Genomic DNA, 16,773 nt, shown 5'->3' with positions numbered 1-16,773 from the left:
AGTATTGAGTTTAGGCATGTTTCAGGTAGATGCATTAATCAGGAAAGCTTTCTTACAGTAAGTTGAAATTTTCCTCTTTAATAACTAAGCCTTTAAATGGTTTGTAAATTATTAAAAATGAGGATGTGTTCTTTTCAAAGTCAGTGTGATGGCATATCTTTTTGTTTAACTGCCTTTTTTTACAGGGCCGGGTAGTGGAGAATATTTCCAAAAGATGTGGGGGCTTTTTACGAAAGTTAAGTCTTCGTGGGTGTCTTGGAGTAGGAGACAATGCATTAAGGTAAGAATGTGACTACTGACTAACTGATTTTCCTGAGTGCAGTAAAGCAAGAGCATCTCGACCAGAAAAGGCTGAAATGATCTTAAGCTATTTATAAAGTTACAACTTTCTTGAAGCTATTCTCAACCCAAATGCACATGCATTGCTTATAACACAAAAATACCCCGTAGTGGGATATATGGTTTTAAGAATAAAACAAGAACAAGTGCCCCCTCCATAAAGGCCAAATTCTCCATGTTATAAATAGTTCTTTTGAAGCCTCGAGTAAATTTTGTTTACTCAAAATTAAGGTAATTTTACCCTTGTTTGACAAAAATATCAATGTTAAACGTTTATGGCTGAAAATTAATTTATTTGTAATTGTGAACTACTTTTGTACTAATATCCAATATTACTACTAATAATACATATCTTTTTTGTTAATTTCTTAATACCAGAATTGTGTACTTCATTTTAAACCTTTTACTTTGTTTCTTTCCTGTAAAGGACCTTTGCACAAAACTGTAGGAACATTGAAGTACTAAATTTAAATGGATGTACGAAGACTACAGACGCGTAAGTATTTTGTGTTTGAGAAGGGTAAGTCGTAGCCCCTTGTGTTTTGCCTATACTGGCTTTAAATGTGGGCTACTAAATACATTTATAAAATTTCATTTTGGTTTTATAGGAGAAAGATATTTTAAAAGGAGAAAGTGACATTAGGGTAGAAATGAAATAAGAAATTAATTTTGGAATCTGGCCTAAATCCTGTTTTGATATTTTAAGGGAAACTTAAAAATTTAGTGAATATGCAGTAGGGATAAGAATGATATATAAATTACTAGGAAAACCTGTATTTCAAGAAGATACTAGTAGCTATCATTCAAAAGACAGAGTAAAGGTAAACGAATAATTCTATAAAAAGATGTAAATCTTAAAAATGAGACTAAACAGCTTGTGATAATTGATATTGACAGCATTCATTAAATAACTTTAAATGTGCTGTGTTTGTGTTGGCCACAATATAAAAGAAATAAAACTTGATCCTTCATCCTTGAGAGTTTATAATCACAGACACAATACACATCGAAGGTAGACATTAAAAAGCCCAAGGATATCTATTGGTAATAACATGTATCAAATAACATTTCAGTATTATGTAGGGAAATTGTTGCCTATAGTGAAGTGAGGTGAAGTCATTGAAAAAGCATTGCTTTCACAGAGAAGGGCCAGGATTATTCACTGAACCTTCCCGTTCCAGAAGTCGTCATAAAAGAGATGGTATTTTTAGAACTGCTTGAGTGAAGGAAAGTGGAAGATACTCCAAGCACAGGGTGTATACATTGTTTATTTTATTCCTTTCTTTGAGGTCACAGTATTGTTAACTTTTAATATAAGAAAGTGTTTGAAAGACAAGGACTATGGTTTTTAATTGATTTTACTAAGTATTATTCCTATGGATTGATTTGGAATCTTTGATAGATAAATTACTAACCCCTACCCCAACTATGACTTGATGCCAGTAGCCCAACATTTACTTTAGATAAATTAACCTGTTTCTGTTTTTCCTTTGAATATTTAACTTCATAGAGATTTAGAATTTGAACACTTGGTATCTAAAAAGTGACATATATTTTACACATTTTTCTAGAAATTTTTATACCAAAGATACACTGGCAAAAATATAATAAGATTTAGGTACAAGGCTATATTCATTTTTACTGTTTATAATAACAAATACTGCATTATTCTTAATAACAAAAGGCAGAAAACAATCCAAATGTCTATCAGTAGAGGACTGGTTAAGAAAGGGAACCATGGCCCTGGCTGGTGTGGCTCAGTGGGTTGAGTGCCAGCCTGCAAACTGAAAGGTCGCTGGTTCGATTCCAAGTCAGGGCACATGCCTGGGTTGCAGGCCAGGTCCCCGGTTGGGGACGTGCAAAAGGCAACTGATCAATGTTTCTCTCCCTTTCTCCCTCCCTTCCCCTCTCTCTAAAAAATAAACAAATAAATATTTTTTTAAAAAAGAAAAGCAATGTGGAAAATCTTTCTGTAGTACTCTGGAGTGATCTCCAGGACATATTGTTGAGAAAGCAAACTGCAGAGGAACTTGTATAAGAAGATACCTTTTGTAGGGCCAGGGGATATAATACAAATATATGTCCATATTTATTAATATTTTCTAGAAGAGACAATGGAAACAATCAAAAACTAATAAAAATAGTTACTTATGGGGGGGAGAAGAAACATGAAGAGACAGGGATGAAAGGAAGACCTCTGAAGTATCATGTTTTAATAGTTTTACTTTAATACCCATGTAAATGTTTTTCATAATTAAAATATGAATTAAACTAAAAGAGAAATCAATTGAAAACAAAACATGAGCCCAGCCATGTCAAGTTGGAGCTATAAGCATCATAAAGAAGTTACTTCTACTGACTTTTGACTTCTTAGAACAGATTTTAAACATATGCCAAAGTAGACAAAATTGAATCCATCAGCCGTCTTCAGATTGATAATTGAGAAATGATCACCTTATGGCTAGTTTTGTGTCATCTTACCCCTTCATTTTATCTTATCTTGGAAAATGTCCTGGATATCATATACGTGTTTCTAAAAGACTTTTAACAAAAACACATTAACTTTGTCACTCCTGTGGAAAAAAAAAATCTTAAAATCATCAAATAACTCCTGGTCAGTGTTCAGATTTTTGCTCATTCCAGTAATTTTAGAAACAATAATTTAAACATAATACAAAAGAAAAAGATACAAACTCTAAGAATCAAAGATGGAGACTTTCACTTCTGATTATGACAGTTAATTGCCCTCCTGCTGTAAAAAGCAATTAAACTGTACAAAACATAGAAGGCGATCAGTTTGAGATGTTGGGCAACAGGCAGCACAGGAATAAGAAGCATATGACTTGAGCCCTATGATTACCCTGGCTTTCTGCTCGGTGACATTTTCCAGATAATAGCTGGCACAAGGAGAAAGAACTCAAGCAGAGCACAACATTCTGGCTGATTTGAAGAGAAAGAGATTGGAGTTCAGGGAGACCAAAGTGGCTGGGATTTGTGTCTCGAAAGGGAGGACCTACTCAGTAAATGGCTACAGTAATTACATAGATTTGACTGAATAGTAAACTACACGTGCACATATTGAGACCGCACAAAGCTAGGCCGAGAATGTCTAGTAAGGAAAGAACAGTTATACTAGGGAAACTGTAAACTGAAGAGTTGCCAGGATATTATCTCTTTATATATTTGTTGGTCTCCCTGAATTGTGATCAAATATTTAAAGAAGAAATAATACCAGTCTTCAAACTCATTCATTTAAAAAAAGAGAGAGAGAACCGCTTCATAACTCATTATATGAAGCCAGTGTTCTTATGATACCAAAGCTGGCAAACAAAGACATCACAATAAAAAGAACTCTACTGATACATATCTCTCAAGAACAGAAATACAAACACACTTTATTGTTTCTTTCTTTTATATTTATTTTTTATGTTTATTGATTATGTTTATTATTAGAGAGAGAAATGTCTATGTGAATGAGAAACATTAATTGGTTGCCTCCCATATGCACCCCGACTGGGGATAGAACTGGCAACCTAGAAATGTGCCCTGATCGGGAATCGAACCCCCAACCTTTTAGTGTACAGGATGATGCTCCAACCAACTGAGCCACACTGTCCAGGGCCATACTTTAAAAAATTTTAGCAAACTGGATCCAGCAACATATAAAAGGGTTTTAAATCATATCCAAGTGGGATTTATCCCAGAAATACAAGTGTGGTTTAACATCTGAAATCAATTAATATAATATCTCAATTATTAGAATAAAGTAGGGGTCAGCAAACTTTATATATGGGGTCAAATAAGAAAATATTTTAGTCTTTGTTGTCCATACAGTCTTTGTCACAACTGCTCACCCTGCTAATATTTTACAAGAGCAGCCATAGACAATACATGAACAAATGAGCATGGCTGTGCTGCAATAAAACTTTGTTTCTGGGTGTTGAGATTTGAATGTCATAGAATTTTCACATTACAAAGTAGTATCTTTTGATTTTCTTTCAACCATTTAAGAATATCAGAACCATTCCTGAATTGTGGGCTGTACAACAGTAGGCAACTGGTGAGATTTACTGCCTTCTGGAATAAAGAACAGAAACGACATGGTCATCTCAATATGATAGTCTGTAAAACGGCCCCCGAGTAATTCCTGCCTCCTACCAGTATTCACACCCTTGAGTAACCCTTTCCCCCTGAGCATGCTCTAGACCGAAGGGTTCATTTCTAACAATAGAATACTGCAAAAGAGATTGGATGTCACTTTGGAGATTAGGTTACAAAAAGACTGCAACTTCTGTCTTACTCTACTTTTTCTCAGGGCTCTGACGTGGTGTGGAGTAGGGCACGTTGCCCTGTTTTGAGTAGGTCTGTGGAGAGGCCCAAGTGGCAAGGAACTGAGGTCTCTGGCCAACAGCCAGTGAGGACCTGAAACCTACCAAAAACCAAATTAGTAGACTTGGAATTGGATCTTCTGAGGTCTGCCAAAAGCTACTTAAATGAGCTTGGAAGGGAGTCTGTACCCAGTTAACCTTTGAGATGATTACAGCCGTGGCCAGTACCTTGATTACAGCCTTGTGAGAGACCTGAGTCAAGAGGCACCCTGCTAAGCGGCCTGTGCCAGTATTCCTGACCCACAAAAACTGTGAAATAATAAATGTTTGTTGTTTTAAGCCGCTCACTTTGGGATAATTTGTTATGCAACAATAGGTAACTAGTATATCATTAGGTAGAAAAAGCACATGAAAAAATCCAACACCCATTCTTGATACAAAATTCTCAACAAACAAGGAATAGAAGGGAGTTTTCTCAATCTGGTCATAGGCATCTATGAAAAACTTATTGCTGACCATCATACTTGATGCTGAAAGACTGAATCCTTCACCCTAAGGTCAAAGGCAAAGCAAGGGTGTTAACTCTTGCCATTTCTATTTAATATTCTCTTTGAGATTCTAGCCAATGCTTTATGTTTATTATAGAATTGTGAAATAAAACCCCAATAGAAGGTTACACTCCATACCCACTAAAATAGCTGTAAGCAAAAAAAGAGAGACCAGTGCCAAGTGTTGGCAAGGATGTAGAAAAACAGGGACCTTCATAGGTTGCTGGTGGGAATCTAAAATGGTACAGCCAAATAGAAAGCAGTTTGGCAGTTTCTTAAGAAGTCAAACATAAACTTAGTATAGGACCTAGTAATTCTCCTAGGCATCTAGCCAGGAGACATGGAAGCACAGGTCCACGCAAAAACCTAAGGAACATAACAGACAAATGGAGTGTAAGGTTCTTATTTGGATCCTAATTTGATCGACTGAAATTGGCAAAGGCATTTATGAGACAATTGGGGGAACTTGAATGTAGTCTGGGTAGCAGACATTAAGGAATTAAAATCCTTATCTATTAGAAATGTGTCCTGAAATATTTACAGGTGAAATCGGTCTGGTATTCGCTTTAAAATGCTAGAATGAAAAAAGGAGGGAAGAAAATGAATGAGATAGAAATAGTAGAATATTGATAAATATAGAAACTTAATGATGGTACATATTGCTTTCTCTGTTACTCACTCGTGTGCATATTTGAAATTTTTCATAATTAAAAAAAATTAAACTGAGAACTTGACCACTGTGGAAAAAGAGCCTTAAGGTATTCATAAAGGAAAGTAGGAAGTAATGTTACGTAACTTAGCTTGTTTCAGCCCCATATTGGTCCATCCTCCGTATGTCTTGCAAAAATTCAATTGTACTACTGCCGTGCAAAATGTTGCCTTGAGCCGAGATGTCAGCCTTCACGTCCCTGCTTGCTAGCCCGTACTAGCTTTCCGGTGCTCCTGGATTTGCAGAGTGCATGTAGAGCTATTACCGGCACATACGCAGTTTGCTGTTAATAGGTATTACCATTTCCAAATATAAATAAAGTACCATCTTCCCCCCCCCCCCCCCCCCCCCCCCGCAAATTCTCATACATGACAGCCTTTTTTATCTTGTGTAAATGGCACTGGTCTCTTCCTTAACATGAAAGATCCCAGGATTTATAACTGCTTTTATTGGGGGTATGGAAATTTTACAGTTCTTGTGTATACACATGTGTTTAATGAGAATCACGTATGATATACTAAGGATGTGGTATTTATTTGTTTATTATTTTCTCCTTTTTCCATTTTTCAGTACATGTACTAGCCTTAGCAAGTTCTGTTCCAAACTCAGGCACCTTGACTTGGCTTCCTGTACATCAATAACAAACATGTCTCTAAAAGCTCTGAGGTAAATTTCTTATAATAAGATTATCTAACAATCAAAACAAATGCTTATTTTTTTAAAATAACTGACATAAAGTTGGAATTGAAGGAAACTGTGTTTTATGGATATATACTACAGTTCAGATTAGATCTTTGTCTTACCACTAGGCCAAATTACAGACAGGTAAGATGACTAGAGGTAACTGGGGTTTCTGAACAGAGTAGTACAATTTATACGAGAACCGTTGGATTTTTATGAAGGCTTCCTCCCCTCTCTCCCCCAAAATGACACATATTACAGCGTAGTGATTAAAACAGTACTCTGGAGTCAGGTTATTGACCAGGACCTTGGGCAAATGTAAACCTTGTGAGGTTTTCCTTATCACCTCATAGATTTGTTATTAGGATTAAGCAATATTATCATTATTGCATAATATTAAGCCAGACCGTATAAAGTTGCCAATATTTCAATAGCGTTTGTCTTATAAATGAAAGTTTTATCCGTTTCAATCTAATGTATATAAATTGCTTAGCATGTAAACACTCAATAAGTTTTAATTTTTTTAATGTTAACATTTTTTAAAGTACATTACAGAAAATGTATCTTAAAAAGGAAGGTGAAATGCCCATTCTCTTTGTAACTTTACTTTTTTTAACTTTATTGTTGACACTATTACAGATGTCTCCCTTTCCCCCCACTTTGCCCACCTCCACCCAATCCCACACCCCTTCCCTCTGGCCATCGCCACAGTGTTGTCTGTGTCCGTGTGTCGTGCATCTATGTTCTTTGACTCATCCCTTCACCTTCTTTCATCCAGTTCCCCTTTGCATCTGACAGCTATCAGTCTGTTCCATGTACTCACACCTAGAACTTTACTTTTTATCATCCTTTTATGCTCCCATATATTGGTTACATTTATAAATAGTAAGAATTAAGCTATTAAAAGAAGGAATGTAAATTCAGTTAAGTAGAGTATAAGTAATCTAAAAATCTAGATGTTCCTTGGATTAAGCAAATATGTATCTAAGACTGCTGTGTAAGATAATAGAATAATACAACATTTATAGTTTATAGCATATTCACATAAATGATCTCACTTATTTGAAAGCCAGCCTTGTGAGGTAGACGTAGGTAGGACAGACACTTCACAGACAGAAAGTCTAAAACATTTTTGAATGCCAGGTAATGTGATTCAACCGTGGGATGTGACTGAATGAGGTATTGTCACTACACTTGCGTTGCTCAGAGGCTAGTGTGAGGGAAAAACACTAAACACGTCATCATCTTGCAGAGTGGTTAAGGGCTGTGATAGAAGTGCAGCCGTTTGCGGAGAACATAGAAATGGCTGTGGCTAATCTTCGAGTAGGAGAGGTTCCGGGCAGGCTTCCTAAAGTGACTTGCCTGAAGTCACACTATAAAACAGTTAAATCAGTATTTTCCAAAGAATGTCGTAGAGCTTGGGACTCTTCCATAGTTCAAATCTAAAATCAAAGATCAAAGATGAAGCTAGTATTTGATAGAAGCCAGAGATCAAATACAATATATTTTAAATTCAAATACTATTGCCTATGGAAATAGTACTTTAAATACTTCCCAGATAAGGGAAATTTACAGATCCTGTCTAATTTTTTAAATAAAAGTTTAAATGTCCTCGTTAGTACTTTGATAAGTAATAGAATTATTTGATAGAGAATCTGGGTTTGACTCTACACTCCTCATTAATTACTTGGTCAACTTGAACAGGTCACTTAATTTTTATTTCCTGTCTAGCGAACTTATAAATGTGTGATAAGTACAAAAAGAATATAGTTTGCAATGTATAAACCTCCATTAAAATCTAATATATCTGTAAAACAGTATTGTGGTTTGTGCTTGCTAGTTGAGCTGGATTTGAGCTAGCCCTCCTAGTGATACAGTTCCACATGAACACCATGAACATTGATAAACCCACTTTTATTGGTATGGGATTTCCTGGGTTCTAAATCTACATTAAATAAATAATGTATATTCTTGTGGGAGAGCATGGGGCTCTATCCATTTCCTGACTAAATGGCCAATAAAATGAGGCTTTGGTATCTTTGAAATTGGACTTAGTCATATGTTTGTTTCATTTTCTTTTATCCCAAGTGAGGGATGTCCACTATTGGAGCAATTGAACATTTCCTGGTGTGACCAAGTAACCAAGGATGGCATCCAAGCACTAGTGAGAGGCTGTGGGGGTCTCAAGGCCTTATTCTTAAAAGGCTGCACACAGGTAATAAATACTCCATGTGGTGCTTATGATAGAGAAACTATAAGCTTTACAGGCAGCCCCAAGGCATTAACCTAAAGAATATGTAGTTGTTTTGTATTATTGACCAAAGACGTGTTTACCAAAAATTGGTGTTTTTCTTAGAGTAGGGGAGAGAGAGAGAGGGAGAGAAGAATTAACATCTGACGAAAGATAAATTTTTATTTTTAGGGGAGGCAGCCTGGGGAGATAAAGTTCATTTTGAGTAAGCACCATAGGCAAGAAGGGTTTCACACAATTGAATCTGAAAGGAAAACTTGCCATGTCCTTACTGCCTGAGACCTTGAACTGGGAAGGCTGGGAAGGTGGCTTAGCAGTTTCACTTGTTTTTAAACCACCAGAAGGTTTTCTTAAATGCGTCAAGTGTACAGCAAACCTACATTTTATAGCGTTGATGCTTATTTCCTGCCGGTCACATTACAAATCCAACTAATTTTGTCATTAAAAATATTACTGGAAGGAGTTGGCATGGAAATTAGTGGGTTGAGAAGTAACTGACAAAGAAGGAGTAGGCTCTTGTTGCCTTATATTTTTAATGGTTATTAAAACCATGCCTTGGATTTGATTAAAAATGTCCTTAGTCTTTCACCATGATGGGAGATGTTCCATTGTTTGAAACAGAGCTCTGAAAGTATGACTATCGTAAAACAACAGCTTGAGCTTCTAGTTATTAATGGAAGCCTGAAAAATATTGATTGGAATGCATCATTGTAATCAATTGCTTGCCATCTGTTCTCAGCACTGTACTCCTGGCACTGATCTTCAGCAGCAGATAAACTGTGGGTTCTTTTCTCAGCTCCTGCTCCCCACAATATAGGGAGTGTAGAAATGTGAAAATTCTTTTAGCTTCATAAATGCTCGGCAAGACGCTGTAAAGCATGTCTATCAGAAGAAAAATCCACAATACTGATCATACGAATTACACCTTTATGTGATCATGTTTCATGGTTCCTTTGAAACTCGGTTGACTATATTTAGAGTATGTTGATGAGTGTGTGTGCGTAAATCTCTGTCCTTTAAAACAGTGTCAGTAATCATTTTTTTCTCTTTCTTTTTAATCTTTTAGCTAGAAGATGAAGCCCTCAAGTACATAGGTGCACACTGTCCTGAACTGGTGACTTTGAACTTGCAGACCTGCTTAGTAAGCAGTCCTCCCTATAGCTTTTCTGTATTACTAATCGATTTCTGTATTATTACTGTAAGTTTCAGTCATCAAGACCAGTCGTTTTTTTCTACTTCAACCCTGGGGACACAGTAGACACAGCTCATTCTTTACTTGCTTGACGATACTCACTCCTAGGGGTTTTGACACAGGCAAGCAGGAATTATTCAGAATTCCAAATAGGCTAATTATAACTTCACCCCTTTCTTTTCTACTTAAGAATACTTTTTAGAATTACTTACAAACTTCAGTATATAAAATATTTTTGGTTAATTAATTGCAGCCCACCAATTAAGACCTATCAGTGGATCATAACTATTGGAAACCACTGATCTGAACAGATGACAAGCAAAATGTACCCTTTAAATTATATTCAAGTGGTATTTGTAGTTCACAGTTGGTTTCTTTTAGACTACTAATCTTTATGTGTCTGTCCCAGAACTCCTCAGTTTTACTTAGAGAATTTGTTGAAACTATTCAGGGTTCTCAAATGTTGACAATACATCTTTAGCTTTTTTTGTGTTGCCTTGAAAATCGTATATATGTGTGTTGGTTTGGCGTGAGAGCCTCTCTTAGCAGTGAAAAAAGTTGGTGAGGGTTTTCCTTGTTTCTACTAAGGCTTTTGCTTATTATATTCTCCCCTTCTTGTTTTATCACCAATAGCTTGAAAGCATAGTGGCTGTTTGGTATAAAAATGGTAATTTTAGCCCTGGCTGGCGTGGCTCAGTGGACTGAGTGTTGGCCTGCAAACAGAAAGGTCACAAGTTTGATTCCCAGTCAAGGCACATGCCTGGGTTGCAGGCCGGGTCCCCAGTTTGGGGTGTGCAAGAGACAACCGATTGATGTATCTATCGCACATGGATGTTTCTCTTCCTCTCTTTCTTCCTCCCTTCCCCTTTCTCTAAAAATAAATATATATATATATTTTTTTTAATGTGATAATTTTAAAGGTGCTACATTTTGTGCAGTTTAAGCAACTTGCCCTTCCAGGGTTGTGCTCACTGATAATCACCTGCTTAAGAGGCTTCTGGAGCCTGAATTAAAAGAATGACATTCTTTCTTAATTCTGACCACCCCTTCCTTTTAATTCTGATTGCCATAGCTGCTAACTACCAGAATTTGCCTAATTTCATTTATGAAACTGAAATATTCGACCTGAGAGAAAGAGCTTATACAACTATTGTAAGCATATAACCTTCATCTTACAGTGGCAGGAAAAAACTGTTTCGGGCATCTTCAGATTTTATTTACATACACACACACACAGACATTCTGTATGTGTGTGTACGAATATGTGGCATACATGTTCGCACGTATGCATAAATATTACATATATCCGTACCTATCATTTGCTCTTTCAGTTTCATTTCCTTTACCCTTCCAACAGACAGAAATCATAGTTGATAAGCATAAAGAACCAGTTGTCTCGTGACCCTTTGGTTCGCAAGTTGGCACTCAATCCACTGAGCCACACCAGCCAGCGAGGGCCTAAATTTTATTCTTTTTAAAATTTAAAATAATGGTAATAGGACTGACTTTTGTCCTCTCTTCTTCCTCAGTAATTCCTTGTAGACTTTAAAACATTAAAAAGGATTTATGGGGCAATGTCACGACAATAAATTCAATAAAAAATTTTAAAAACATTAAAATGGAAAAGACAGTACAACCCTACAATACTTTACTAATATTGTGTGACACGAATCCCACTGGCCTGGTAAATACTCGTGTTTGGTGGTTATTTCCTCCTGTACGTTTCAGTTACCCTTGTTTAGCAGTAATGATGTATCACACTTGCGTGGCGCTTTTTTAGGTTCTTCTGCTTGTGTGTATACCCCATTAATTTATCCTTATGACAGATCTTGTATCTGCCTTAACATCTATTTTTATCTGTATTTTGTTTCAGTTGTATAATACTGAGAAAAAGCTGAATTAAACAGTGACGATTTAAAGCTTGATTTTATTTTTCTCAGTGGTCCTTGCAGTCTAAGGACACGGGTTAAACAGAGATGAGATTACAGGAGAGCTTTTCTGAGGCTTATTCAAACTTAGTGAGTCCAGCAGGACAAATCGAAGTTCAGGTTGTATCTGATCATATCCAACATGTTCAGACATTTATACATGACTTGTTTTTTTTAATCCTCACCTGAGGACATACTTATTGATTTGGGGGGGCGGGGAGAGAAACGCATTGATGTGAATGAGAAACATCGATCGGTCGCCTCTCATACACACCCCGACCAGGGATCAGGCCCACAGCTATGTATGTGCCCTCACTGGGAATTGAACCCGCAACCTTTTGGTGTATGAGATGGTGCTCCAGTCAACTGAGCCACCTTGCCAGGGCCTATATGACTTTTTTTTATGTAACATCTTTTTCATTTTAAAATAATTTAAAAATACAAAACTATATTTGAGTTGGACACAACTGTTTATCTCCATAAATTAGAATATTCTTTATTAGAAAATAAAACTATAGAAATAAATGGATCTGTGGTTGATATGAGATTGCAACTGTCATCCACAGGTGGTTTTATGTTTTTAGTAACTTAGTAATCAATTTTGAACTTGTTCATATGTTTATACTATTAAAATACTGCCATTCTTATTTGTTTAGTAGATTTTAAAACCATTTAATTGAATCTACACCATAATGCACCCCATGCTGTTCCCAGTGAAAGAATCCTATTATAGTTTCTTCCCTTTATCCCCCCAATGAGCACAGATTCTCTTGCAAGCTTAATGAAAAGGAACTGGAAGGAAGAAACAAAGTGTGTTCGTTTTCTGTTACGTCTGCTACTTGATTAATATTAAATCTGCTTTTACTTCTTTTTGGTACTTATTTTCACTGAGATAGCTTTTTTTCCTTCTTTTTGTTCTGCTAAGTTACTAATATGTGTGGGGGTTGTTTGCTCTTGTTTTTTAGCAAATCACAGATGAAGGTCTCATTACTATATGCAGAGGGTGCCATAAGTTACAGTCCCTCTGTGCCTCCGGCTGCTCCAACATCACAGATGCCATCCTGAATGCTCTAGGTCAGAACTGTCCACGGCTTAGGTAAACATTTCTTGTTTAGCTCAAAAGTCGAGAAAAGAACAGAGGCCTCCTTAGCTTATATTTATTCCTTGGAACCTTGTAATCTTTAAGGTAGATCCTAAAAGGCCACTAACCTTTTAGATGCCCTCTTTCTTGCTTTATACTTTATTTGACTACATGTAATTGGCCTGCACCAAGGGATTAATAGCCCCCATTTTCTACTTCCTGCTATACATACTAGAAAAAAAAATCATTTTACCTTATTGCTTGAGGAAAGAAATAAAGGCATTTTTTCTAATTAGTGCTTTAATAGACAGTCCCTGACGTAAACTGGTTCAACTTATGATTTTGACTTTATGATGGTGCAGAAGCAATACACATAATAAATTACAGATATATTCAACATTTTGTTATAAAATAAGCCTGTGTTAGGTGGTTTTGCCCCACTGTAGGCTAATGTAAGTGTTCTGAGCACATTTAAGGCAGGTGAAGCTAAACTATGATGTTTGGTAGGTTAGAGATATTAAATGCATTTTCAACTTAACATTATTTTCGACTTATGAGGGGTTTATCTGGACATAACCCCTATCACAAGTCAAGGAGTATCTAATTCCTTTCTGAAGAAAGATTTTCAAGGTCTATTCCGTGGTCACTTATATTGTAATAATGATGCAAGGTACATTGCAGAGAGTATTTTTTAAAAAAGCCCCAGAGGAGAACCTTCTCTATGCTGATTAATGGTATTTTAGAGCAAGCTTTATTTCTTTATGGCTCCACCTATGTGGCTAAATATTGGACTGGCTAAATATTTATTAAGAATGCTGTGTTAGGGGGGGAAATCAGGACAACCATAATAGCATAATCAATAAAATACAATTATGGGGTGCTGGGGAGGGGTGGGGGGGAAAGGCAGAAAACTGTACTTGAACGATAATAAAAAAATAAAGTACAATTAAAAAGAAAAGAATGCTGTATTAGCACGCACATGGCATCAAACCCATATTGACTCTGTAAGAGCACACAACACACCATTCAGTCTCCATGTACCTTTTTTGTTTTTTTAAATAAAACTTGTACTTCTATGTTAGACATGTTAGCCATTGTTTTAAATGATTCACAAGTATTTATTTAATCACTAAACACCATATAAGCACTGTTATTATCTCCATATTATAGATGAGAAAACTGAAGCCCAGGGAAGTCAAGTAACCTGTACAAGGTCTCACAGCTAGGAAGTGCAGGAGCAAGGATACAAACCCAGGCTCTCTTGCTCCAGAACCCATTAAACTACTTGTTTTACCTGTAATAATCATTTAAGCCAATAAAACCTTTTAAAACTTTCGTATGTAATCACCTGGCCATGGGCCTAACTACAATGAGTAAAAGAAAATTTGCCTAAAGTATCAAAATTCCTTAATAGAGATCATAGACTTGTTGGTCAAAATTAGTAATATTGGAAGCCTAGAGTAGAGGCTTGTTCAAGAGCTAAGGAAATAGCCAAACTCTGTCTGAAAATATTACCCGTTCTCTTTGTTTTAAAGAGAGGGGTGTTCAGCTTCCTCCTCCAGCATGGTTTACCTAACAGTTAGAACAGAAGGGGTCTCAGACGGGGTATTTGTGTTGGGTTCAGTCAGTTCATGTGTTTCCATTAGATACAGCATTTCATTTCTAATTGATTGTTGGTTGATAATGATTTCTTATACATCAGTGGGTTTTTTTAACTTATATAAGTAATTTGTAAGCAAAATACAAATATTCTATGGTACTATCATGCAGATGCCACCAAACTTTTCCCAGGAAAGCTCCTTTTTTTTTTTTTTAAAGGATTTTATTTCTTTTTAGAGAGAGGGGATGGGAAGGAGAGAGGGAGAGAAACATCAATGTGTGGTTGCCTCTGGTGCACCCCCTACTGGGGACTTGGCCTACAACCCAGGCATTGTGCCTGACTGGGAATCAAAACGGCAACCCTTTGGTTCCCAGGCCACCGCTCAATCCACTGAGCCACACCAGCCAGGGTGGAAAAGCTGCTTATGATTCCTGGTCCTGTGGTTGGTATTTAGGTTGGTGTTTAGCAATTCCTGAGTAGGAAAGTGGCTGCCAACTCAGCTTCCCTGTCCTCTGGGCCTCCCTGGGAGCCTATGGGAGGAAGCTTAAGGGTGTTTTTTCATAGATGTGGGATTTCATATTTGGGATAGGCCTGTAACTAACCAGTTTCTTCATTACATTTTAAAAATCTATTTAAATCTGAGTGGACCTACATGTAAAACAGGGAAAGAGAATAATTAACTTTAGCAACAAATTAACAGAGTATCTGCATTTCCGTGTTCTAGGAACAGGCTGCCTTCTAGGGATAAGCAGTATGCCATCAAGAAGCCTTTTAAATGCATTTCTCTTGCATTTTGGCGTTAACTACAAGCTTCTTTTATATTATTCTGATTGCATCACTCTGAAATGTGCTATTTACAAGATCACTTTATGATGACTCAATGAAAATGAATGGCAAGATCGTATACAGACTTGTTAGCTGTTAATGTCACTATATTATATATTCCTTAGGGAATAGGAGGTTGTTTTCTTAAATTCTTGCTGTTTTAATAAATGCAGTTTTCAGGGACCAAGGGCTTGACTTTCGCTTTGTTTTTTAACAGAATATTAGAAGTGGCAAGGTGTTCTCAATTAACAGATGTGGGCTTTACCACACTGGCCAGAGTGAGTATTTTCTTCAGGTTCTGTGTAGGTTTTGTTTGGGATTTTTATTTCAGAAAAATGAGCAAGGAGGGAGATGTGGAATAGCAGGAGAATTGAGGATGTGGGATGTGGGGCAACTGAGCTGCAGCTGCTGTTCCTGAGCTTTCTCGTGCAGCAGCTACAGGCTTGTGGAGTACGCACTGCTCTAGAAATGCAGGCGTACATTGGATGACATCATGCTCCTCCATAAGACTTCATTTTCCACACTTTCTTACTACAGACTAAGCAGGGGTTTTCTAGTGCTTCATGAAAGAAACTTGCCTGGTTATTTGTATGCGACTGGTGGGTGAGAGTAATGTTGAAAGGAACATGTAATCCTAATTTTAAGTGGAGATGTCTTAAGAGATTTTCTGTATTCTCCAGAAGATTTTAGTATTTACAGTGGTCTATAAATCTGTATAAGAGCAGCATTTAAAATTATAACTGTCTTTGACCAATGTAGTGGATCAAGGGGAAGGGTGTTTGCTTTCAGGCAGATGGATACTTAATACCATTTAGTTTTCTGGCCTTAAATTTTTCCTATATTTTAAATGTTTGTAATGTAATGTTTGCTTTTGTGTCTTATAGAATTGCCATGAGCTTGAAAAGATGGACCTGGAAGAGTGTGTTCAGGTAAGGTTGTAGGTTTTTACTCAGAAGTACAGCATGATAGAAACTTGGGTAACGTGCACGTGGCAGCGTCCGCGTCCCTCACCGGTGTCTGGCGGCACTGCTGACTCTCCGTCTGCTGCGGTGTCCCCCAGGCACACCAGGCAGATAACTCATGGCTGTGTGTTGAGGAACTAGGAAAATACATGCCATCAATAAGGTTGCCATCGGGGAGAAAGAAGGCCTAAACTTTAAAGCTACAAAGATACTTCCTTAGACCTACAGGGTTTTGATACTAGTAAATGATTAAAGCCCCATCACACTGAATAGCACTGCCCCTTCTTAGCTTAACTGGATGGTGGACCCCTCACATCATTAGCCCTGGA

At 36.9% G+C, this 16,773-nt stretch overlaps 1 protein-coding gene across 7 annotated transcripts in view; it reads left to right on the top strand.

Moving 5' to 3' along the window:
* The window catches only part of FBXL20 (F-box and leucine rich repeat protein 20), an 82,178-nt gene that overhangs the window by 58,555 nt on the left and 6,850 nt on the right, over positions 1 to 16,773 (top strand). For all 7 annotated transcript variants that reach the window (XM_045182350.1, XM_024573435.3, XM_024573437.3 and 4 more), the window contains 8 exons: positions 186 to 280; positions 767 to 835; positions 6,495 to 6,590; positions 8,694 to 8,820; positions 9,923 to 9,997; positions 12,942 to 13,072; positions 15,700 to 15,760; positions 16,367 to 16,411. In XM_045182350.1, coding sequence (XP_045038285.1) covers positions 186 to 280; positions 767 to 835; positions 6,495 to 6,590; positions 8,694 to 8,820; positions 9,923 to 9,997; positions 12,942 to 13,072; positions 15,700 to 15,760; positions 16,367 to 16,411 — 699 coding nt within the window. The remainder of the gene's footprint in view (positions 1 to 185; positions 281 to 766; positions 836 to 6,494; positions 6,591 to 8,693; positions 8,821 to 9,922; positions 9,998 to 12,941; positions 13,073 to 15,699; positions 15,761 to 16,366; positions 16,412 to 16,773) is intronic.

Source organism: Desmodus rotundus, chromosome 9 (genome assembly GCF_022682495.2).
Source record: "Desmodus rotundus isolate HL8 chromosome 9, HLdesRot8A.1, whole genome shotgun sequence".
Taxonomy (NCBI): domain Eukaryota; kingdom Metazoa; phylum Chordata; class Mammalia; order Chiroptera; family Phyllostomidae; genus Desmodus; species Desmodus rotundus.
The sequence above is the reverse complement of the archived record's forward strand: the minus strand, read 5'-3'. Positions and strand labels throughout refer to the sequence as shown.